The 22,881-nt window shown below is 52.8% G+C and overlaps 1 protein-coding gene and 1 pseudogene across 2 annotated transcripts; both read left to right on the forward strand.

The window, feature by feature from the left end:
• The first annotated feature begins 636 nt into the window (after window positions 1-636).
• On the forward strand, window positions 637-12,392 carry AMER3 (APC membrane recruitment protein 3). Of its 2 annotated transcripts, none has more exons than XM_077956710.1 (2): window positions 637-1,827; window positions 8,047-12,392. In XM_077956710.1, the coding sequence occupies exon 2, from the start codon at window positions 8,066-8,068 to the stop codon at window positions 10,649-10,651; it is 2,586 nt and encodes an 861-aa protein (XP_077812836.1). In that variant the 5' UTR covers window positions 637-1,827; window positions 8,047-8,065; the 3' UTR covers window positions 10,652-12,392. The 2 variants fall into 2 exon arrangements, with proteins under 2 accessions (XP_077812836.1, XP_077812835.1); XM_077956709.1 differs by lacking the exon at window positions 637-1,827 and adding an exon at window positions 1,955-2,505.
• LOC718722 (tubulin beta-8 chain-like) overlaps window positions 10,797-22,881 on the forward strand; it is a 30,250-nt pseudogene continuing 18,165 nt past the window's right edge.

The following is a 22,881-nucleotide window of genomic DNA, read 5'->3' on the forward strand; positions in this document are numbered from 1 at the left end:
TAAAAAATTTTTTTTAAAAAGAAAAACCAACCGTTCACTGTTTAGAAAATATGAAAGAAAGAAAAGTTTTTAAATATTGAAAATTTTAAAAGAAAAAGAAACGGCTCAAAGCAGTAGGTCTGATGGTACCCCACAAATGCAGCTGACCTGACTGGCACAGTGGACGGCCAGTTCATTTGTGCCCATAGAAAACTCTTTGGCCTGCCAAGAAAGCAAGGGGTGGTGTGGCCAGAAGGTCTGAGACCCTGGGGACAATCAAGTGACCAGGAAGCTAGTTCCAGGAAAGAAAAGGTTTACAGCCACTGCTCAAAAACACAGATAAGAAATCTAAGTCAATGTATTGTAAAAATAAAATGTAAGTTCACATTAGAATAATATTTAAGAAAAATCATTCAGTGGTATCTGAACTGGGTAGCCTAGTGTAAAAGATTTTTCCAGGGGTCCTTGGGGAAGACCTGATCCTACATCTTGGAGAAATAAAAAATTTAAAATATATATTTTCATGTTACCCAAAAGTTAGGGGTGTTTGAAAACTCTCTGAAATGACAAAGTAGAAGAGTTGGAACGGTTTGCACTAGCCGAACGATGACCACATAAGCATCGAATATGAGCAACTATCACTCACTGGAAGAAGCTGAATCTGTAATTATCCTCAAAATTACATGATTTTGGCCAGGCACGGTGGCTCACGCCTGTAATCCCAGCACTTTGGGAGGCCCAGGCGGGTGGATCATGAGGTCAGGAGTTCAAGAGCAGCCTGGCCAAGATGGTGAAACCCTGTCTCTACTGAAAAAAAACAAAAAACAAAAATTAGCCGGGCGTGGTGATGCACGCCTGTAGTCCCAGCTACTTGGGAGGCTGAGGCAGGAGAATCACTTGAACCCGGGAGGCAGAGGTCATGGTGAGCCAAGATCTCGCCATTGCACTCCAGCCTGGATGACAAGAGCGAAACTCCATCTAAAAAAAAAACAAAACATGATTTTATAAGAAACATAAAAAGATCCTTAAATGCAAAAGGGGAAAGCGTAATAAGGGGGCTAATGCTTACTAATTTTAACAAGAGGAGGACAGTGGGGTCTGGGGGAGTCCTACCCCTGACTTTGGGTGTAGGTGGCAATGAGGCAGAAACCGCCTTGTGTCCTACCTAAGAGAAAGAGGGAACTCCCACAGCCAGGATCTGCCAAAAAACGGTCAGGACTACCAACAACATGGGCGAGGGGGCCTCTGGGGTCACGCTGTTAGTCGCTGCGTAGGAAGAGGGCTCGAATCTAAAAAATGCAAGAAGGTAGGTCACCCAAGGGTGGGGAAGGTCCTGGCTGGAGGATGAAGGGGCCTCTTGGCTCTGGGGCAAGACGATGTCAAGGGGAATGATAAACCAAACCAATCCAAAGCCAGGGGACTCTGTGTCCTGGGTTCTCCGACAAGGTGACTGGGAGGGAGCCCACCAAGCTCAGGGAAAGGCCTGGCCTCCGTCATCCACCTGACCTCTGCCCTCCTTTCAACCTCAGCCTCAGCGTGGACCCGGGAGTCCTGCGTCCTCTCGTCCTGCTCCGCCTGGGCACACCACGGCCGCGAACCTCCTGCTGGCATCAGCCCCTCCCCAGCACCGGCTGCGCGCTCCCGCCCCGCCCCCCGCTCACACCCCCGCCCCACACTCCCGGCACTGCAGCCTGAGCCTTCCTAGAGTTACTTAATCCACCCCAGCCCCAGGCACTGAACCACGCGTGCAGACCCCTCGTCCTCAGTTCTGCGGAGAGAGGGTCCCCACAGCATTTCTGCTCCTCCCCCAAGACTGCGGCAGGGCCCAGCACCAGCAGACCCCACACAGTGAGTACCTGTAGGGCAAGTGCCTCTTTCGTTCTCATTAATAATAGTCAGCTCCCTTCTCCACGGGAAGACCCTGCCTTGCAGCCCCAGCCTGGCCTGCCCCTTCTTGCAGGCCCGCTCCGAATCCTGGGTAGGACTCGTGACGAGGCTCCGGGTGGCCGAGCCCTTCCGCGAGCGGTGCGGTCGGCTGCGCTGGCGCTCTGGGTTGAGGGGGAGGGGCTCCCACACCTGTGCGCGCCCGGGAGCGGGGACAGCGGCGGGGGCGCCCTGCGCACGGGGGCGAGGGGAGACGACTGCGCCTGAGGGAGGCACAGCCGCAGCCGGGTGGGAGGCAGAGACACCGAGAAACAGAGACCGGGCGATACGCACAGACAAAGCCGGCCCGAGCGCGGCGCAGGAGGCTACAGCCTGGCGGAGCAGCCCTCACCACCCCTGCGCGCCAGCGCCGACGCCCTCCCCGGCCCGCCCCTCCCGCCGGCCTCCGAAGGCTTAACCCTCGCCTGCCCGACCCCGCGGGGCCCCTGGAGCGGCGGTGGGTGGGTGCGGGCGCCGGGCCTCCCCCTCCAGGCCTCAGCGCGCGGCGCCGGGAGCTGACCGTGGTGCTGAGCGCGGCTCGCGCTCCGACGCGGTGCCCGACCCTGTGGCGGCCGCGCCCTGCTGCACCGCCGGCCCCCTGCGGTAAGTCGCCAAGGCCCCGAGAGGCTGCGTCGGTCCTGCCCCGCGGATGTGGACCCTGGGGGGAGGGCGAGGATTGGGGAATTTGGTGCGTTCTCTGGCGCGATGGACGGGCTGAGTGCAGGAAGCAGGGTCGACACCCTCCACCCAGTGGTGCCCGGCGCAGTCAGGGGCCTGGGGGCGGTGACCCTTTAGGTCCGGGCTAGGGAAACGGAGAAACCGTCCGCCCGCGGATGCAGGAGCTAGGGAGAGCCAATAGGGCTGTGAGGCCCATCTCCTTGCCCCTGGGCAGTCCAGAGGCGCCCTCTGAGGAGGTGGGCCCTTTGTCTCCCCAACGTGGGGGTTGGGTGGCTTGGTGGTGCTCTCACAGCAGATTCTATTTCTGCTTTATTCTCCATTCCCACCCCCCACCCCCCCTCCCCAGAGCACGGTCGCTTTCCCTCCCCACAGTGGCCCTCACTCCAGCCCTCCCATGACAAGGCAGACTACTACTGAGAACGCTATTGCCCCATAGCTCTGCCTCCAGCCCAGTTTCCAGAGGTTCCTGGGCCTGCGCTTTTTTATCACCATACACTCCTTTGTATCTCACTGCTGCGACTTTCCTACATACCAGGGAAGGCGTAGAAAATACCAAAACTATTAGCCAAACGTTTTATGTCTCAAGGCGTTTCTGTGGCATGTGTATTCCTCCAGGGTTTTTATTTTGCTCCATGAAAGCAAGCACCCAGACACTTCCATGTTAAGAAAGGAAAGACAGGCACAGAATTACCTTCTCAAAGTAAAAAGGAAAAGCTGGGCAGCTAAGCCTGAGTTCGTCATGTAGAAAAGCAACCAGTATAATAACTTCGTTTGCCCAATTTGCAATAAATTCATGTCTGTGTGTGCCGTGTAAAGCACTGTGATGGGAGGTGCACAGATACAGGAGTTTCTGCCACCACCTTCTCTCCCCTAAACCCTGCTTGGGCTCCTAACTCGCCTCCGTATCTCCACTGTCCATTTTCACCTGCATCTTTGAAAGTGAGAATTGGCCCCTGTCACTTGCCCTGGAAGGCTGGCTCACCGTGGCTTGCAGATAGAAGCACGGCCCTCACTGAGACCTCAGGTCAGGTGTGGTGTGCGCAGCCTATCTCCAGGCCTCATCCCTCTGGCTTGCTGCTCTGGCCACTTGAGCCGCTCTGGCCACTGGAGCTGCTTTCAGATCCTTAAGTATTCTCCTTCTCTTGCGCCTCGGGATCTTTCTGAAGCGTGTTCTGTCTGCCTGGAATATGCGTCCAATGTCTTTTGCCTGGCTGTCCTCTTCTGTCTTTTAGGGTTTGGTTTAAATATCACATCCCTGTAACAGAATTACTTAAGTAAATACATTGTGTGGTCTCTGTTCCCATGGAACTTGCAAGTTCATCTTAGAGATGAAAGACTCAGCCCAGGGCCCTGGTGTCACTGAAACCTGTCTTAGAAAACGATGCACATAGGCCGGGAGTGGTGGCTTACACCTGTAATCCCAGCACTTTGGGAGGCCGAGGCGGGAGGATCATGAAGTCAGGAGATCAAGACCATCCTGGTCAAAATGATGAAACCCCATCTCTACTAAAATTAAAAAACAATTAGATGGGCTTGGTGGTACGCTCCTGTAGTCCCAGCTATTCAGGAGGCTGAAGCAGGGGAATCGCTTGAACCCAGAAGGCGGAGGTTGCAGTGAGCTGAGATCATGCCACTGCACTCCAACCTGGAGACAGAGCAAGACTCCATCTCAAAAATAAAAAAATAGGAATAAATAATAAAAGAGAAAATGATACACATAATAAAAAAATTAGCTGGGCGTGGTGGCACACGCCTGTAGTCCCTACTACTCGGGAGGCTGAGGCAGGAGAATCACTTGAACCCGGGAGGCGGAGGTTGTAGTGAGCCGAGATCCGCCACTGCACTCCAGACTGGGCGACAGAGCAAGACTCTGTCTCAAAGAAAAAAAAGAAAGAAAGAAAGAAAAAGACAAAGAAACTAAAAGAAAATGATTCACATAAACTGTATCACAGAATTAAAGTCTCAGAGTCTGCATCCTGTTTAGGGAACTTAGGTGTAAACATTTGACTCAGATGTCTCAAATATAAAACAGTGCATTTAATTAAGTAATAGCTCACCGCCTGCTATAGCTGGAGTCCCGGAACTTAAAAGAATTTTCAAGCTCGTTGGGGAGTGAGACCAAGCACCAGAATGAATAGTTGGTTGCTGAGCCCCGCAGACAAGAAGGCACCCAGAGGGTAGGGACAGGTCTGAGCCCTCCTTGGGGGAGGGATATGGCACTTGTGGGGTGGACCTGTCATGTTTCTTGCTGGGGTTCCACTGATGGGTCTTTAGCCACAGGGTTACAAAACAGTGTGTATTTTTGCAACTGAGAACCTGGGCACATTTGGCCTCTGCCCTCAGGCAGTGACAAGGCCAGCATCTGGCTGTCCACATAAATCCCACTCTGCCCCAGAGAACTGTCACAGGAGTTGACTTCTCAGCCTGCCTCCAGCCAAGCAGTGGGCCCTCCAACCACCCAGGGAGTTCCCACCCCCATCATAGGTCACACATTTCCAAAGAGACAGGTTCCGATAAAATATTTTCATACGGATTTGGACTGGACCGAACACAGACTAGAGTTCATGGGATGCTCCAGTATTGCTGCGCCTCTGGCTCATCATTCTGTGTCCTGTGTTATTGTCCTGTCTCTATGTAAGGTGCTCAATCAACTCAGAAGATGGGCTTGGCATTGTTAGTGTCACTGAGTCCGGCCATCTATAGCAATGACAGCTATTTTAAAGGATCATTTTTCAAGTTCAGAGTGGAGTGAAATTTCCAACTGTTCATGATTTTAAATCAGTTGACTGTTATGAGAGCTGAGAAACTGGTAGTTTTATTTATAGACATCTACATCAGATAAAACATTTGTGTTCTTGCAGTTGCAAAATTCTGCACACAGTGAAATAATCCTTGCTGTGCCTGGCTGGAGTTATTTCCAATAGAATGTCAATCAAGATTTTTTCCAAAACATAGAAAAGACTAAGGGAAATAGAGATCTCATCATGAATATTTCCAAAATTTCCTGCCATAGGAATTATTATCACCTTCAATTATAATTTTTCTAAATTTGTGTGAGCTACCCTTCTTGCTTTTAATTTTCACTTTCATTGTGTTTTACAATATTTTTCATGAAAACACATTTATTATTCTACTTTTAGATTTCCCACAAAAGTGTCTGAGCTGTTGGTTTATAGACTGTCAGGTTCGGAATCAGATAGACCTGGGTTCAGATCCCAACTCCGTCACTTAACACCTGTGTGACGTGGGTTAGTTCATTGACTTCTCTGAATCTGAATTTATCCTTTGTAAAACGGGGGTTACAATCATTTGCCCCTCATACGGTGATGGGCCAAGCTGTCCATCTGGTTAGGTGGGTGGAACCAAGACTCCAGCCAGGGTCATCTGAGCCACAGCTTGGAGAGTAAGCCCTGTGCTGTGTGCGGCAAAGCCCGGCAGAGCTGGGGAGGCCTTATCACGGCTGCAAAGGATTGTGCCTAGTGGAAAGTCTGCAGGTGCAGGGTGGGTAAGGCTTAGGCATGCACCATCTGGCCTGAGGCCGAAAAGCCAGTGTGGCTGCTCAGGGCACTCTCCCTCTGCCCAGGGTGCCACCAGCAACAGCTGAGCTGCAGCCACAGCCCAGCCCAGGTTCTGTGGCTCTCCTGGCATGGTGCCTGCTGCTTCTCATCCTCCAACCAAAAGTCTGAGGTGCTCCTCCAAGGGGAGGAAGCACTTCCCTCAGGTGGGAGCGGGTGGAGGCTGGTCGGCTTGACCCTGCCAGCCCCTGCAGTGCCAGCTCTTCCACCCCTTCCCATCTTCTTGGCCTCAACGTGCCCACTGGGCTATGAGGCAGCCCCTCGCCCCTCTGGGTCCTCATGAAGAAGCATTTCAGGGTCTCTGGCAGGTAGCTGCAAGGCTTACTTGGGGTGGGGTGTGAAAGACACACAGGCTGACGGAGCCCCAGGTCATGTTCATGCCTGCTGCAGGCTTCCTCACAGCCAGGAGCTGGGGGATCAGTGCAGGGCTGCCTCTGGGTAGTCCTTATGGAGAGGCGAAGGAGCCAGCCACAGTTTCTCCCTGGCCAGGACTGACTGTCAGGCCACTCATTACCAAGACAGGTGGAGACCCTGGCAGACAGGGGTGTTTTGGGTGAAAGGAGCAGGCTGAGTCCAGGGCCATGAGGACATGGTGAGGGGAACAGAGGGGAGGGGCTCAGGCTGCCCTCCCTTCCTGGGTACTGAAAGTCTCCATAACACACCCCAAGGCAGCATGTTTAAAACTAAACCCTAGCTCTTCTTTCACCTTGGCTCAGCTCCCTCCTCCTCCCCTCATTTCCCTCCTCCAGCTGTCCAGCACTGTCCCTGCCTGCTTCTCTCTCCCTGCTGTCGCTGAACCCTGGCGTTCTTCCCTTTGGAAGACCCTACTACGTTACCACTGCAGCCTCCATCTGCCTTGCTCCCCATCCTCAGTCCTCTGGCAAGTACTCTCTGCTCATAACTCGTTTTTTCTGTCCTCCACTCAGAGGTCAGATGCGTGGCCCTAGACCGCCAACTTCATTAAAGTCCCTGCTTCCACCCGCCCATCGGAAGATGGCTGTAGCTCCCCACTGATTTCAGGGTAAGGCCGGATGCCCTAGCTGGGCCGGAACAGTCAGTTGGCAAGCACTGCTGCCACCTGTCCACCTCCATGCCCAGGGCGGATCCCAGGACCCTTTCCCATTGAACACAGACCGGGCATCAGAAACCTTCTCTGGATGGCACTGCAGGTGTCAGTATGCCTCAGTGATGTGTGCACAAAAGGTGGTGGCTGCCTACCTTTGCAGCCCTGCCTGCCCACCCTGTGTCCCATGCTCACCTCCCACCACGATGCTCTGGTTCCTCTCTGTCCATGCTCTGCATGCACCGTGAGGTGCTGGGCTGTGTCTTGCCTGATGGCCTCTGTAGATGGAGTCTTGTCCACCCCGCCCCCCACAGGCACACAATCCTGGAGTTTGCATTGTGCACGCCCCCACAGCCCCAGCTGAGGGCCAGCTGCCTTCAGCCCAGGAGGCAGGCAGGCGTGGGTGTCCCTTTAGCTGCCTGATGAAGGAGGCAACTGCTCTAATTGGATCCTCCACCCATCTACTCAGAAGGGCCATGACACACACTCCTAAGGACAGGCTGCAAGTACACTAAGGAGCTGTGTGTAGAATACCGGGCACTCTGCACAGAACACGGGAGTCTGAATGGGCCAAATGAGCTAAAAGGGGGATTGGGAGAGTCAAACACTCATGGGTGCAGCAATCACCAGGCCCCAGGCAGCTCTCATTTGGCTCCTACTGTGTGCCATTGTCTACAAAGGCAAGAGCAGTGAGTGGGCGTGGCGGGGCTGCTGCCCTCTTGCTCCCCCACCTGCAAGGAGGCCCCTGCAGAGAGTGAGCTGTGTGAGAGGGGTAGGCAGGGTCTTCCAGAGTCTGTGATACTGAGTGCCTGCTGCTTTCCTCCACAGCCGCCGGGGCGCTGGCAGCATGGAGCTGAAGAGGGGAAAGACCTTCATCAAGTCCAGCCTGCAGGTTTCCCATGAGAAACCCCCGGACCCAGCAGCCGTGGCGCCAGCCAGGGAGGGGGCAGGCCCCTGGTCAGTCCTGCCAGGAGGGCAGCAGAGGCCCCAGAGTGAGAAGGACCCCCAAGCCAGCCCCAGTGCCCAAGAATACGACAGATGCCCCAACAGAGGGGCACAGCCAGACCCCAAAGGGGGACCCGCAGCCCTCTGCGGAGCCACCTTCAAACCGGTGCGAAAGAGCAAGACTCATGACAGCGTGTCTGGAGCAGGCAGGGCCATGGCTGCCACAGGGCAGTTGGTGGGCAGTGCAAGCTTCCCGGGCTCCCCGGGCAGCCGGCGCATGATCGACTACCGCCACTTTGTGCCCCAGATGCCCTTCGTGCCGGCTGTGGCCAAGAGCATCCCCAGGAAGAGGATTTCCCTGAAAAGGCCCAAGAAGTGCTTTCGGAACCTATTCCACATTCGCAGAAACAAGACTGAGGAACTGGCCTCACTGGCGGCTGAGGGGAAAGGTCTGCCCTCCCCAGGGGACCCATCAGACCCTGGGGGCCGGCAAAGCAAAGCCTTCCTCCCCCCAGGTGAGGGGCTGGGGCTGGACAGCCTGTGCCAGGACCTGTCGGACAGCGAGCTCCTAGCCGATGCATCCTTTGGTCTATGCAGGGCCCTGTGTGAGGACGTGGCCTCACTGCAGAGCTTTGACTCGCTCACGGGTTGTGGGGAGGTCTTTGCGGATGATAGCTCGGTGCCATCCCTGGAGCTGAATGAGGGCCTGGAGAGCCCAACCCAGGCAGCTCAGGGCCTGGAGAGCAAGGTTCCCAGGGGCCCCCTCCAAGGCAGTGTGGAGCAGCTGGCCTCGCCCGCGCAGAACGAAGCATCTGACTTCACCAGGTTCTGGGACAGTGTGAATCGCTCAGTGCGGCAGCAGCAGCGTGCCCTGCTAGGCCCATGGCTTTCGGGCCCCCAGGGCACAGACAGGGACCAATCCCGGCTGGACACAGCTGGGCTCGCTGAACTACCCCTCTGCCCCTGCAGGGACCCTCGCAGCGGCTCCAAAGCCAGCTCCATCGACACAGGCACCCCCAAGAGTGAGCAGCCCGAATCCGTGTCCACGAGTGACGAGGGCTACTATGATTCCTTCTCGCCAGGACTTGAGGAGGACAAGAAGGAAGCTGAGAGCCCAGGCACTCCCGCCGCCACCTTCCCACGGGACAGCTACAGTGGGGACGCCCTCTACGAGCTCTTCCATGACCCCAGTGAGGGTCCTGTTGGCCCCAGCCCAGATGATGACCTGTGCGTGTCTGAGAGTCTGTCAGGGCCGGCCCTGGGGACGCCACTGTCCATGTGCAGCTTCCGAGTGGGGGCCGAGGAGAACTTGGCCCCAGCACCAGGCCCCGACCTGCTCAGCCAGGGCTTCCTACAGAGCTCCTGGAAGGGCAAGGAGTGCCTGCTGAAGCTGTGTGACACTGAGCTCGCCATCACCATGGGCATCGTCAGCTGGCTGCGTCGAGGCCCCACGCCCCGTGCCCCACCCACCCCTGGGCAGCCTGCAGCTCCATCTGGTCCCCAGGGAGCCCCCAGGGCACCCACAGAGAAGTTGGGGGGCAGGGAGGGCCTGGCCTCAGATGCAGGCGGGGCAACAGTTTGCTCAGCACCCAGCAGGCAGGAGCTGTGGGCACACACGGGCACCACAGACCTGCTTGCCGGAGAGAGCAAGGCCCTCGGGGTGGCCACACAGGGGACTGGCACACTGTCCAGGGATGCCTCTCGAGAGGAAGGGTCACGAGGTCACTCTGAAGACTTGTTTTCCTCTGTGGAGTCTGCAGCCACTTCGACAACAGATACTTCCAGTGAAAACAAGGCCCCAATCCCTTCTGCCTGGCCCTGCTCCCAGAAGGAGCCTGGGCCACCAGGCGTCCTGGGGTGTTTCCGAGGCCCCTGGAGGCCAGGTCACGGGGCTGGCACTCTAGATGCAGAGCCCATGCTGGCAGGCTGTGTGGCCCGTGCGGCAGCCCTGAAGATCAGCTCAAACGACCAGCCCCCGGCCGCATGGCCTCCAAGGCAAGACGTGGGCAGTGGGCTCTTTGGGCAGCGCCGGGCCAGGGGCCTCGACATTCTGGAGCAGAAACAGTCCAGCGGCTCCCCCAGCATGACCACTGTCCATGGCCTACCCTACTCGGCCAGCACACCGGACCAGAGGTGTCGAGATCATGTCCAGGACCTGAGCTGGCTCAGGGTGGAGCCCCCCGGGCTGGGTGTCCAGGCCTGGGCCTCTGTGGAGGACCCGGCCCTGCAGCTCAGCACGGCGGCTGTGGAGCAGGTGGCATACAGCAGAAAGCTGGACTCTGAGCCCCCATCAGCCCCTGCTGCCCAGTGGAGTCCCCAGGGCCACCATCCAGAAAGCCTGGGCCTCACTTTGAACCGCCAGCGGGAAGGGGGGGTCTCTGCAAGTGCCCCAGAATGCCGCTGCAGCCTCCTGGCCCGTGAGGGCCTCCTCTGTGGCCAGCCAGAAGTGGGGGCCTCCAGGCCAGCCGTGGCAGAGCCCCATCTGTAGGACAGGCTCACAGGCACCAGGAGCTGCATGTGTCTTCGTGACCGCTTTCAGGAGAGCCTAGGACTCAAGTCTCTATCTTTTGTCCCTGATGTGGGGACTGTGTTGGGGGGAGGGGGTGGCAGGACTCAGGCATGCGGAGGGTAGCATGTTCATGGGGAGGCATCCTTGCCTGAACCCACCAGCTCAGGCAGCCCGCCGCCCCACCACCAAAGAGAGCGTGAAGCTGCGGCTGCCTCGCCGCTCCTCATACAGGGGGCTGGGGCTTGAAACCGATGGGAAAAAAGAGCTGCACCTTGTACATGGGAAGCAGAGAGCCAATGAGTCTGCCTGGGGATTGTGTGGGAATCCCGAAAGACACAGTCCCAAATGCCATAGTCCCAAGCGTTGAGAATCCAAAATATTAAAATTACTCTAAAATCCAAAAATCACAATCCCAAAATATCTAAATCCTGGAAATATAATTCTGGGAATTTTTTTTTTAAATTTTTTAAAAGATATTTACATTTTAAAAGGATTTGAGAAACAGAAAAACAACAGAACACATCATTAGCCACTTTACACAATAAAATAGGCAATAATACATATTTTTGCAAGCATAAACACTCAGGTAAATACTAATGACAGTTACACAGGTGTGAGTTATTAGCAGACAAACTATATTCATAAACAAGTCAAAATGGGAAATGTATACATGCACGTCACTATGCTTGGTAATTGCGTGCACCCGGCTTGATATCTGCAGTCACGTCATGACCAGCAACCCGTCTTTTGATGAAGTCAGTCTACGATGCGTCACCACCACACACGCAGTTGCCCAAAGAGCGGAGATGGCAAGAACTTTCATCTCTCACAAACACAGATGTACAAAAATTACATCCCTTCATGTATGGAGGAAGTTTTGATGTTTTTACACACAGGCACAACGCTTACACACACAGTCAACCTGGGATGCCGGCAGGGTGGCTCAGGACGAAAGCTTCAGGACCCAGGAGGGCCACGGGTGTAAGTCCCAGAGTCCAAAGGCCAGCGAGCCTGGAGCTCTGATGTCAAGGCAGTGGAAGAAAAGGCTGTCCCGGCTCTGAGAGAGACCAGTTCGCCTTCTGTATTTGTTCCCTCTGGGCCTCAGCAGATCGAATGCTGCCCACCAACATTGAGGGTGGATCTTCCCCACCTAGGCCCCTCAGACTCACATACTCATCTCTGAAAACACCTCACAGCCATGCCCAAAATAACGACCTCTAGGTATCCCTTAACCCAGTCAAGTCCACACCCAAAAGAAGTCCGCAGGTCCACCCCTTGTCAACCTGGCATCCATCTGCATCCCCTTCAACCATTCTCAGTCTCCAAATAAAGCCCTAAGCAAGGTCGTAGCTCCACCCAACATGATGCCACTATCCCGGGATTGTGATTTTCAAGACTTTAGATGTCAGGGATTTGAAACTTTAGAGATTTGTGTCTTTCACTATTTCAATGTTGGGGACCAGTGCTTGGGATTGTATCTTTCAGAATAATGATCCACACTTGTGTGAGGACTGCGAGGCTCAGGATGGGAGACAGATGGGGGAGCCGACCTTAGGAGGGCCCACTGAACCAGCCTCAGTCTGGCCCCAGTCTGGCCTACTTGCTGCCCCAGGATGGGTGGCTACAACCTGCTGAGGGCCTGAAGGGCGCTCCTCAGGAACACTGTATTACCCTGTTTTGTGTTGCTATAAAGGATAACTGTGACCAGGTCATTTATAAAGAAGTTTATTTGGCTTATGATTCTGCAGGCTGTACAGGTATGGCACCAGCATCTGCTGCTTTTTTTTTGTTTTTTCTTTCTTTTTTTGAGACAGGGTCTCACTTTGTCGCCCAGGTGGGAATGGGAGTGCAGTGGCACGGCCTTGGCTCACTGCAGCCTCTACCTCCTGGGCTCAAGCAATCCTCCCATCTCAGCCTCCCAAGTAGCTGGGACTATAGGCGTGTGCCACCATGCCCGGCTAATTTTTCTATTTTTTTTGTAGAGACGGGTTTTCACCATGTTGGCCAGGCTGCTCTCAAATTCCTCAGCTAAAACGATCCATGTGTCTCAGCTTCCCAAAGTGCTGGATTACAGGCGTGAGCCAGCCAGCATCATGCATCCCTGTGCAGCCCTGCCAGGGCTGGCTGGACCCTCCTACCCTTGTTGATGGGCAGTGCTGGATTGTCACGAGTCATCCCCTACAAACAATGATTTCCCTCCACTTGCACTCTCTAACTAGAGCCATGGATGGCCAAATGCTCTTTGGGAAGAAGCCAATGGATTCTCCTCAGCTCTGCCTGCAAGTAAAAAGCCTTTTGACTCCACCCCCTCCACGCTGTCAGATTGCCATTCCCCTTCAGGAAAACTTCGAATGGGGATGTGGGCCTCACTCCCCAAAATGTCACAACATACATGCAGCACCCCAACATTCAGAACCATGAAGGGCGAAGGTGGCTGATGTCTGTAGGAGGGACAGGTGTCCGTCCTGGCCCAGTGTCAGGCCAGCAGGTGCAGGGACAGATGGGCCATCCACATTCTCCAGGATTAGCTTCTACCTCAACCAGCACATCTCAGCAAGATGCCAGGATGGGGCTCCACAGGCAGCCGTGAAATGGGTTTCTGGAGGAAAGACCAGCACAAGAAAAGGGGTCAGTCAGGTCGCAGGCAAACTGCTAGGGAAATCCCATCTCATGCAGGGCTCCCACAAGAGGAGCGTGCGTTGTGCTGCCCTGGCTCAAGAAGAAGGCAGCACGGGATCTGCAGCTGAGGGTGGCCCTCCCACCAGGGGACGCTGATCCGTGCCTCTCCTGACTGCCTGACGCTTGGTCTCTGGTGGCCCTCTCTCACAGGGCTCCCTGAGGCCTGCAGCGAACGGGGCACAGGCTGCACGTCACAGGTTCCAAAGTGTGCAGCAACTTCTGACCAGGCCCATCCAGACCTGGAGCCCCTGTGGAGCCACATCTGAGCCCTCGTCCCGAGACTCATACACAGGACCACAGCAGCATCACCGAGCCAGGCCGGGGGCCCAGATCTGCCTATCTAATCCTTGCATCAACCGCAGTGCAGTTGTCAGCCCCGTTTTTCAGACCTGGACACGGAGGCACAGGGTGCTGGTGTGACTTGCCCACAGTTAGTGTGTGAGGTGATGGGTTTTGTCCCCTCCCAGCTCCAAAGACCCTGCTCTTCCTCAGGCTCCAGAACCTCTCACTGAGTTCCTGCAGGGAAGTCCCCACTCAGAGCCCTCAGCCCTTCCTGCTTTCAGGCTGCAGATGTCAGAGCACCCTTGGGTGCCAGCCACAAGTGCTCCTCTGGCAGGCTGAGCCCCCAGCGGGAGGCTGCCCTGACTCAACCCCAGCCCGGGGCTTTGTGCTGCCCCTGAGGGAGTAAATCCTTGTTGAAAGAATGAAGTGTCAAAAGGTTGTGTGTGCGTTTCTGATTTCTTGTTGACCATGAACCTTGTGTCTGGAGGGTGACTCTGACCTGAGTGCCAGCCACCTCCCCCCTGGCAGAGACAGAGCACTCCCTTGTGCAATGCTGTGATGCAGGGACTCGTGGTGATGGAGAGCCCAGCCAGGCCCAACAGGCTGGGAAGGGCAGGAATCCAGGGGGTTAGGGAGTGGTCAGGAGGGCCTGGGATCCAGAGAAGGGCAAAGCGTGTCCAAACCCCGGGCCATGTGGAGGCGCGGTCTACATTGACGCGGTGGCAGGGCCATGCCCCCTAGGAGGACCTGCTGGCCTCGGTTCTCCACTTGGGTGCACTACAGACAACCCCAGAACCTCAGATTCAAATTCAGCATCTGGGGCTGGGGTCCCAGGAGCGGCCTGCTAGGCACCCTGCTGGAAGATAGAGGGGGCGGTGTGAGCTCCCTCAGGGTGATCTCTCTCTCTCTGCACCCCGCCCTCAGCCTGTCTTTCCCGGCAGGCCTCAGGATGACCCACTGTGGATAAAGAAGGGAACTTCAGGCCAGGCGCGGTGGCTCACGCCTGTAATCCCAGCACTTTGGGAGGCCGAGGCAGGCGGATCATGAGGTCCGGAGATTGAGATTATCCTGGCTAACACGGTGAAACTCTGTCTCTACTAAAAAAATACAAAAAATTAGCTGGGCATGGTGGTGGGCACCTGTAGTCTCAGCTACTCAGGAGGCTGAGGCAGGAGAATGACGTGAACACGGGAAGCGGAGCTTGCAGTGAGCCAAGATTGCGCCACTGCACTCCAGCCTGGGTGACAGAGGGAGACTCGGTCTCAAAAAAAAAAAAAAAAAAAAAAGAAGGGAACCTCAAGCCCAGCTCCCGGGACACGTGCCTAGCCCAATGCTGGGGCGGAAGAGGCTGGCTGGGCATGTTCAGACCTCCCTGGTCATTTCCAGCCCTCTCGTCCACACATGGCTGTAGAGGTGACCGCAGGTTTCCCCACGTGAAATAAAATCCTGAAGTCGGTCCAGTTGTCCTAAGCTCACAGCTGTTCACCCAGGGTCCCAGAGCCCCACAGGCTGTGGAAAAGGGGTTTGCCCAGGGGACTGTGCACTGGAGCTTCCAACCACCATATTGTGCTGGGAAGCTGGGAACACTGGGTAGGGCCAGGAGGGAGAGAGGGAGGAGGACAGGGAGGACGGGCGGGAGGCGCTGGAAAGGAGAAGTGGCGAAGGCCAGCGCAGGTCAGGAGAGACTGCAGACTACATCCCAGGATGCTTCATGTCTTTCCTGGTTTCCTATTTTATTGTCTGGAATGGGAATAAATACACGGGCTACAAAAGTCAGAAGGCTCAGCAGGGAAACAGTGGAAGTGGAATCGCCATCCTTCCTCCCTCAGCCCTCTGTTGTTACAAAATTAACCCACTCTGACAAAAGACAAAATTGCAACAAATTTCATTACAGATCTAACTGGCTTTTATTTGTGATTCGTGAATGTGGTAGCCTCCATTCTACAAAACAGAATGACAGCTGCTCCAGGCAATGGCAGAACACTGGGTTTTGTAAGGTGGGGGCAAAGAAACACTAACAGGAGAGAAGCTGATCAGTTAACATCAGGCTCCTTCAGGTGACTGCAGTGTAAGGGCTGAAGCGGAGGGGCTTGCTTATCACACAGACACCGGAAGACAGGAATCTGTCATTTCCAGGAAAAACTGGTCTGTTTTGGAATCTCTCTGCTTACTTAAAGTTTCAGTTTGGTGATGTGGCATTTAGCACGAGTGACTGCATTGGGGTTTGGTCTGGTCTGTTGGGACGTGGGGCAGGAGCTCAGTCCAGAGCCAGGGCCACCTGGGATTGTGGTTTCACAACCCTGACCACACCCAATCCAAACAGCCCCAGTGCACAGCCCCCTTCCCTCCTCTCCTCCAGCCCTGGTGGGAGACGTCAGACCCTTTCTATTCCCTTGACATACATACTGTTAACAGAGAAACCATATTCTGTCGAATATCTTAAGGAGGCTTATCCTGAGTCAATATGAGTGACCACGGGCCCAGGAAAACACAAACCCAAGAAGTCTGGGGTCAGTGGGCCCGAAGCAGTCGGATTGCAATTTGGTTTTACGCATTTTAGGGAGGCAGTGGTTACAGGCAAAAACATAAATCACACTTGCCTGAAAAATCTACTTAAAATAATAAAACATGAAAAAAAGGGGGAAAAAAAAGATATAAATCAATCAGGGAAGTATACATTGGTCCAGCCCAAAAAGGTGGGATGTCTTGAAGTGGGAGGGAGGGCTTACGGGTTACGGGTGGCTTTAGAGATTCTTTAATTTGCAATTGGTGAAAGGAGTCAGGCTCTGTAAACTTTGAATCATCAGTAAGGAAAGTTTTCAGTTCAGGTAAGAATGCTATCTATGTAGCAAGATTGCTGGCCTGCAGGCTGACTTAACCCTGGCCTTGCACGGCCTTAGGTCTTGCTTATAATTTGGCATCTTATTGCCCCAAAGAGTCTGTTTTGGCTGGTGTGGTGGTTCACACCTGTAATTCTAGCATTTTGTGAGGCTGAGGCAGGAAGATTGCTTGAGTCCAGGAGTTTGAGACCAGCCTGGACAATATGGCGAAACTCCATCTCTACAAAAAATGCAAAAATTAGCCAAGCATGGTGGCTCTCACCTGCAGTCCCAGCTACTTGGGAGGCTGAGGTGGGAGGATCACTTGAGCCCAGGAGGCTGAGGCTGCAATGAGCCATGATCGTGCCACTGCACTCCAGCCTAGGGGACAGAGTGAGACCTTGTCTCAAAAAAAAAAGAAAGCCTCTTCTGTCAGTTTTATGGTTTCTATTTCAACATTAATGCTGGTCGACTGTACCTAAACTCCAAAAGGGAGGGGGTATGAAGAGGTGTGTCTGACCTCCCTTCTCATCAAGGCTGATAATTTAGATTTTATGGGTTTTCTGGGGTCCCCTTGGCCAAGTGGGATTCTGTTCAGTCAGTGGGGGGCTTAGGATTTTATTTTTAGTTTACAACACACACGTAAACTTTAATGAATTTTTACTGCCCAGGACATCCTCCCCAGCTTAGCAGGCACCGCAGCGGGCAGCTCCCCCAACCTTCTGCACAGCTGCTCTCCTGGAGGGAGCAGTTAATTTAAACACTTCCCCGTTGATGGACATTTAAGTTACTTCCCATTTGCTGTTGAAACAGTGCTGCACTCACTCCTTCCTTCCCAGAAGTGTTCACCATTAAAGTCCTCTTCCAGATTGTCAAAATGAAACTGACTTGTCAAAGAAAAGATGCATATTTTTAATGAAGAGCGCCTCTTGCCTCCACCTCCACCCACTGCCCACTGTCTTGGGGCCCTGACATGGATGTCTGGACCCCAGGCCTATATGAACATCACACACCCTGCCTTTGGGAGGGGAGATGTCGTTTTTTATTATTACATGTAAAGACCTTGGAAGTGGCCATTCTCACCCTTCAACAAGGAAAAGCTGGACACACCAGCTTTTTTTTCTTGACCCATCTGAAAAATGAAGTCATAGGGCAAAGAACCTTCCAGAAACCTGGAGAGCCAGACCATCCAGAGAAATTCAACAACCAAGGCCTATGGTTGGGAGCAAAAGTCTCCAGATACCCAAAGCCGGTAGAAACACTGAAATTACAACGTTGACACGTGGTTGCAGGCTGAAGAAGCGGGGGGATGGGCATTAAAAAGGGTCCAGTGTCAGAGGTTTTCCTCCAGGAACCACTTCACATTTTCAGAGTGAGGATCAGACAAAGACCCTTCCTTCCACCCCTACCCCTGCAAGGGGAGGTGGGGAAAGAGGGTTTTTGTTTTTTTGGTTTTTTTTGAGACGGAGTCTCGCTCTGTCGCCCAGGCTGGAGTGCAGTTTTGCCGTGATCTCAGCTCACTGCAAGCTCCGCCTCCCGGGTTCACGCCATTCTCCTGCCTCAGCCTCCCGAGTAGCTGGGACTGCAGGCGCCGCCACCTCGCCCGGCTAGTTTTTTGTATTTTTCAGTAGAGATGGGGTTTCGACCGTGTTAGCCAGGATGGTCTCGATCTCCTGACCTCATGATCCGCCTGCCTTGGCCTCCCGAAGTGCTGGGATTACAGGCGTGCGCCACTGCGCCCGGTGGAAGAGGGTCCTCTTGAAGCCCTCCAAACTTCTCCTTAACAAAGCCTTCCCTGAGGGCTATTCTGAAACCTTTTCAAGCTAGAGGAAGGGGTTCTGCCCCCTCCAGTCCTCTCCAGCCTCAGGTCTCAACCAAGGGAAAATAAGCAAAGCGACAGTCAACAAGGGAGACGGCTTCAAGAAAGCAGGCGGGAAACACTGGCCAGGGAAGGGACCAGGGCTCTGAAGGATCGGCCCCACCCTGAGACCGAGGCACCGAAACTAAAAGAATGAGGCCTGATTGGAGGTTGGAAGACAAGGGAACACCCCCTCCCCACTTGCCAGCACATGGTGCCACCACACTAACAAGGCTCCAGTAGTAACAGTGGGTTACAGCTAGCAGAGCGAACAGACAAACTCTCTCTGATGACCGGAATCAAAGGAAGCCACAGAGAAGAAAGAAGAGAAAAAAGCCCCCTCGAGTGATTTGAAACAGCTGGTGGCCTAAAGCTATGACAAATATTACAACAGCCCAACTCCTGGCCAGATTAATAAACCCTGATATTGAAAGCCTATTGACCTCAGTACCTATGGCCCAATATGTACAACATGTCTGGCTTTAGACAAAAAAATTACAAAGCCTGTTAAAAGCAAGAAAAACCAAAGCCTAAAGAGACAGAGAAACCATCAGCAGCTGATTCACATATGACACAAATGTTGGAATTATTAGATGGAATATCAAATAGCTATCATTAATATGGTACAAGCTTTAATGGAAAAAGTAGACAACTTACAAGAACAGGTAGGTAATGTAAGCTGACAGAATTCCAAGAAAAATGAGAAAGAAATGTTAGAAATCAAAAGCACTGGGCCGGGCGCGGTGGCTCAAGCCTGTAATCCCAGCACTTTGGGAGGCCGAGACAGGCGGATCATGAAGTCAGGAGATCGAGACCATCCTGGCTAACACGGTGAAACCCCGTGTCTACTAAAAATACAAAAACTAGCCAGGCGTGGTGGTGGGTGCCTGTAGTCACAGCTACACGAGAGGCTGAGGCGGGACAATGGCATGAACCTGGGAGGTGGAGCTTGCAGTGAGCCGAGATTACACCACTGCACTCCAGCCTGGGCGACAGAGCGAGACTCCGTCTCAAAACAAAAACAAAAACACAAAAAAACAAGAAGGGAAGTCTACAGTGAAATATATGGTCATGGATTAGAATCCGAGACAGTAGAATGAACTCATGTTTAGCATAATGTAGATACTGATGGGTAAATGTGGAATAGTTACAGATATATGTGTATATTTGGGTCAGTGTCCATACATCTATTTCCTAGCTCCGTCTACAAAAGCCGCCCAGAAGCAGTGACGCCCTGCAGCAATAAGCACACCCAGCCTCCAGATGTCTCGTAAAAGGAATAAGGGTCTTTGATGATATGGCTGAGTGCAGAATATGCGAGATGAGCCTGGAGCACCTTGCAATGCCAGGAATTAAGAAAGTGCTTAAACACACACACGCAATAATGAGACTATGTTAAAGGGACACAGGTGCCAACTGAAAGAGCGTCCAATGGCCAAATGGATGGCTGGGGCGATCTGAGCAGCACCAGCAGATAATGTGATAATGCTCAGAGGGTGTGTGGGCTGTACTTGGTTACTTTCTTCGAGAGTACAATGAGGAAAGGGGATAAAAAGTAATTTTACCATAGATAAACCTGGCAAAGATGACCTCAGCTAGGCAAACAGGGCCAACATTAACAGTGATTGAGTCATGTTGAGCTCTCCTTGATATGATGTGGAGAGAATGGTGCCTCACCTCTATGGTCTTCCTCCCAAAACCCGTAAGCCCAGTCTCACTACAAGAAAAACATCAAACCAACCCACATTGAGGAGCATTCTATCAAATGTCTGGCCACTACTTCTTGAAACTGTCAAACTCATCAAAACGTGGAAAGGCTGAGAAAAGGTCACAACCCAAAAGAGAATAAGGAGCTATGACCACTAAATGGAATAATGGAATATGGTCATTTGGATAAGATCTTCAAACATAAATAGGACATTAAGGAAAAGCTAAGGAAATCTGAACAAAGTATGGAGTTGAGTTACTAATAATGATGTATCAACACTGGTAAATTAGTCATGACAAAGGTACCACAGTAGTATAAGATGTTAATAGCAAGGGAGATGTGTGAAGAGTGTGTGCAAATTGTGTGCTATATTCATAAGCTTTTTTGGAAACTTTTCTGTAAATCTAAAATTTCTAAAGTAAAAAAAGTGTGTGTGTGTGTGTGTGTGTGTGTGTGTGTATATATATATATATATATATATTTTTTTTTTTTTTTTTTTGAGACAAAGTCTCACTCTGTCGCCCAGGCTGGAGTACAGTGGCGTGATCTTGGCTCACTGCAACCTCTGCCTCCCAGGTTCAAAGTATTCTTCTGCCTCAGCTTCCCGAGTAGCTGGGACTACAGGCGTGTGCCACTACACCCAGCTAATTTTTTGTATTTTTAGTAAAGACGGGGTTTCACCATGTTAGCCAGGATGGTCTCAATCTCCTGCCTCGTGATCCACCCACCTTGGCCTCCCAAAGTGTTGGGATTACAGGTGTGAGCCACTGTGCCTGGCCTATATACGTATTTTTAAGTCAGCACTGGTGCCACCCCTCCCACCCGAAAACGAAAACCAAGAACAGCTCTGCGACACCGCTCACCTCTCCTTATGGCTCCACACGTCTCACTGGGGCCCTGGGCAGGCTGGGTGTGTTCCCTGTGGCTGGCATGGGCAGCTGCTGGAAGTGCAGGCAGGAGCTCAGCCGAAGAGGTCAGCACAGCCTCCTCCTCCGTCGCCATCTGTCCAGTTAGGTCAGTCAAGAAGGCCCCAGTTTTCCACAATGACAGTCGGCTCCAGGTTGGCGTTCACCCTGAGTGCTAATGGAGATTGTTTTCTTTTTTGCTTGATTACACTTCTCTGAAACAAATAGTTCACCTCTCATGGCTTCAATGTGCTTGTTGGCCAAACTCCAGTGGCTGTGCTAGTTCGCGCCAGCTGCCATAACAGCATACTGCAGACTGGGTGGCTTCCACAACAGAAATGTATTTCTCACCGTCCTGGAGGCTGCAGGTTCACAATGGAGGTGCCAGCAGAGTCGGCTGCCCTGAGGTCTCCCTCTGTGGCTTGCGGATGGCCACCTTCTTGTGGCCTTTCCTCTGTGCACACCCAGCCTGTGGTCCTGTGTCTTTCTGAGTGCCCAAACATTGTCTTCTTTTCAGGGCCCCGGACACACTGAATGGAGGGCTCACCCTGAGGCCTCGCTGTGAGGAACCTCTCTAAAGGACCTACCTCCAAACAGCCCCATTCTGAGGTACTGAGGCTCAGGCTTCAACGTGTGAGTTGGGGGACATACAATTCTGATCATAACAGTGGCATTTACAGCTAGTGAGTGGCTCACTGTGGGGTTCCTGTGCGTGTTGGCTGGTGGCATTCATGTGCCACCCTTGATTGGCCAGGCAGGCAAGGGGCCACCTGGGCTGCTGCGGCCAGCACACTCCTCACATCTTCGGTGAACAGTGACCTTGGGAAGAAACAGAGCCTGGATCTTCTTTTAAAATAGTGGACAATACTATTTCACTCACAGGGAGTTACTGAACAGACGTAGAGGGCTTTTAGGTCTGAAGACTATTGTATTAGTCCATTCTTGCACTTCTATAAGGAAATACCTGAGACTGGGTAATTTATAAAGAAGAGGGCCTGGGCCGGGTGCAGTGGCTCATGCCTGTAATCCCAGCACTTTGGGAGGCCATGGCGGGTGGATCACTAGGTCAGGAGTTCAAGACAGAGCCAGACTCCGGGCAACAGAGCCAGACTCCATCTCAAAAAAAAAAAAAAAAGTTTATCCTTTAAATATTTCATAATGTATCTTATTTTAAAAACTCTTATACAGTATTTATCATTTATCATAAGTCAGACACTCTAAGAAATGTACAAATATCAATTCATGGGGTGAAGGACCCATTTGAGGTCAATTTTAATGTTTTTCCCATCCTGCCATTGTAAAGTTGATATACTGGCCAGATGTCTTGCTGGAAGGACAGGGAAGTCCCTGGTAATAACGATTATTATTACATATATACTCAGGTTCCATAGCCTCTAACTTGTATCCATGAAACCCTACATGATTATTATAGGAAATTTATTTGTCACTGTTTGCTGTAGAAAATTTGTCAGCTCCCTCCAAGGCAACAACTGTGTTTGCCTCCGGAAATTGAATTTGCTCAGCGCCTATATTGTAATTAACCCACTGACCATCACCTCCCGGTTCTTGTTATCATTTCCTCCTTCTAAATTTAAATTGTTTAAATACTCTTGTTTCTTAGGAAATGTCCTTTCAAGTTTTTCTCCCCAGTCACCAGATATTCACTGTAAAAGCGCAGCACCATCTCTAAGCGCAGCACCATCTCTATCTTCATTCTCCACGAGCACAGAAACACGTATGCGAACACAGCCACGGGGTGCCCCAGAAAAGATGCCGTTTGCTAGACTTCCTTCTGTCCATTTTCTACCAGCATCCTGAGCCTGGCTCTTCCCATCCTCTCCCATGATGCTATCTTCTCCCCATGGCAGCAGCACCACCCCTGTGCTAGTCCTTCTCTGCCGTCCTCCCCAAGTTTATTTCTGCCTGACACTAGTGCCCCCCCCCACCATGCCTTTTCT

Source organism: Macaca mulatta, chromosome 12, assembly GCF_049350105.2.
Source record: "Macaca mulatta isolate MMU2019108-1 chromosome 12, T2T-MMU8v2.0, whole genome shotgun sequence".
Taxonomy (NCBI): domain Eukaryota; kingdom Metazoa; phylum Chordata; class Mammalia; order Primates; family Cercopithecidae; genus Macaca; species Macaca mulatta.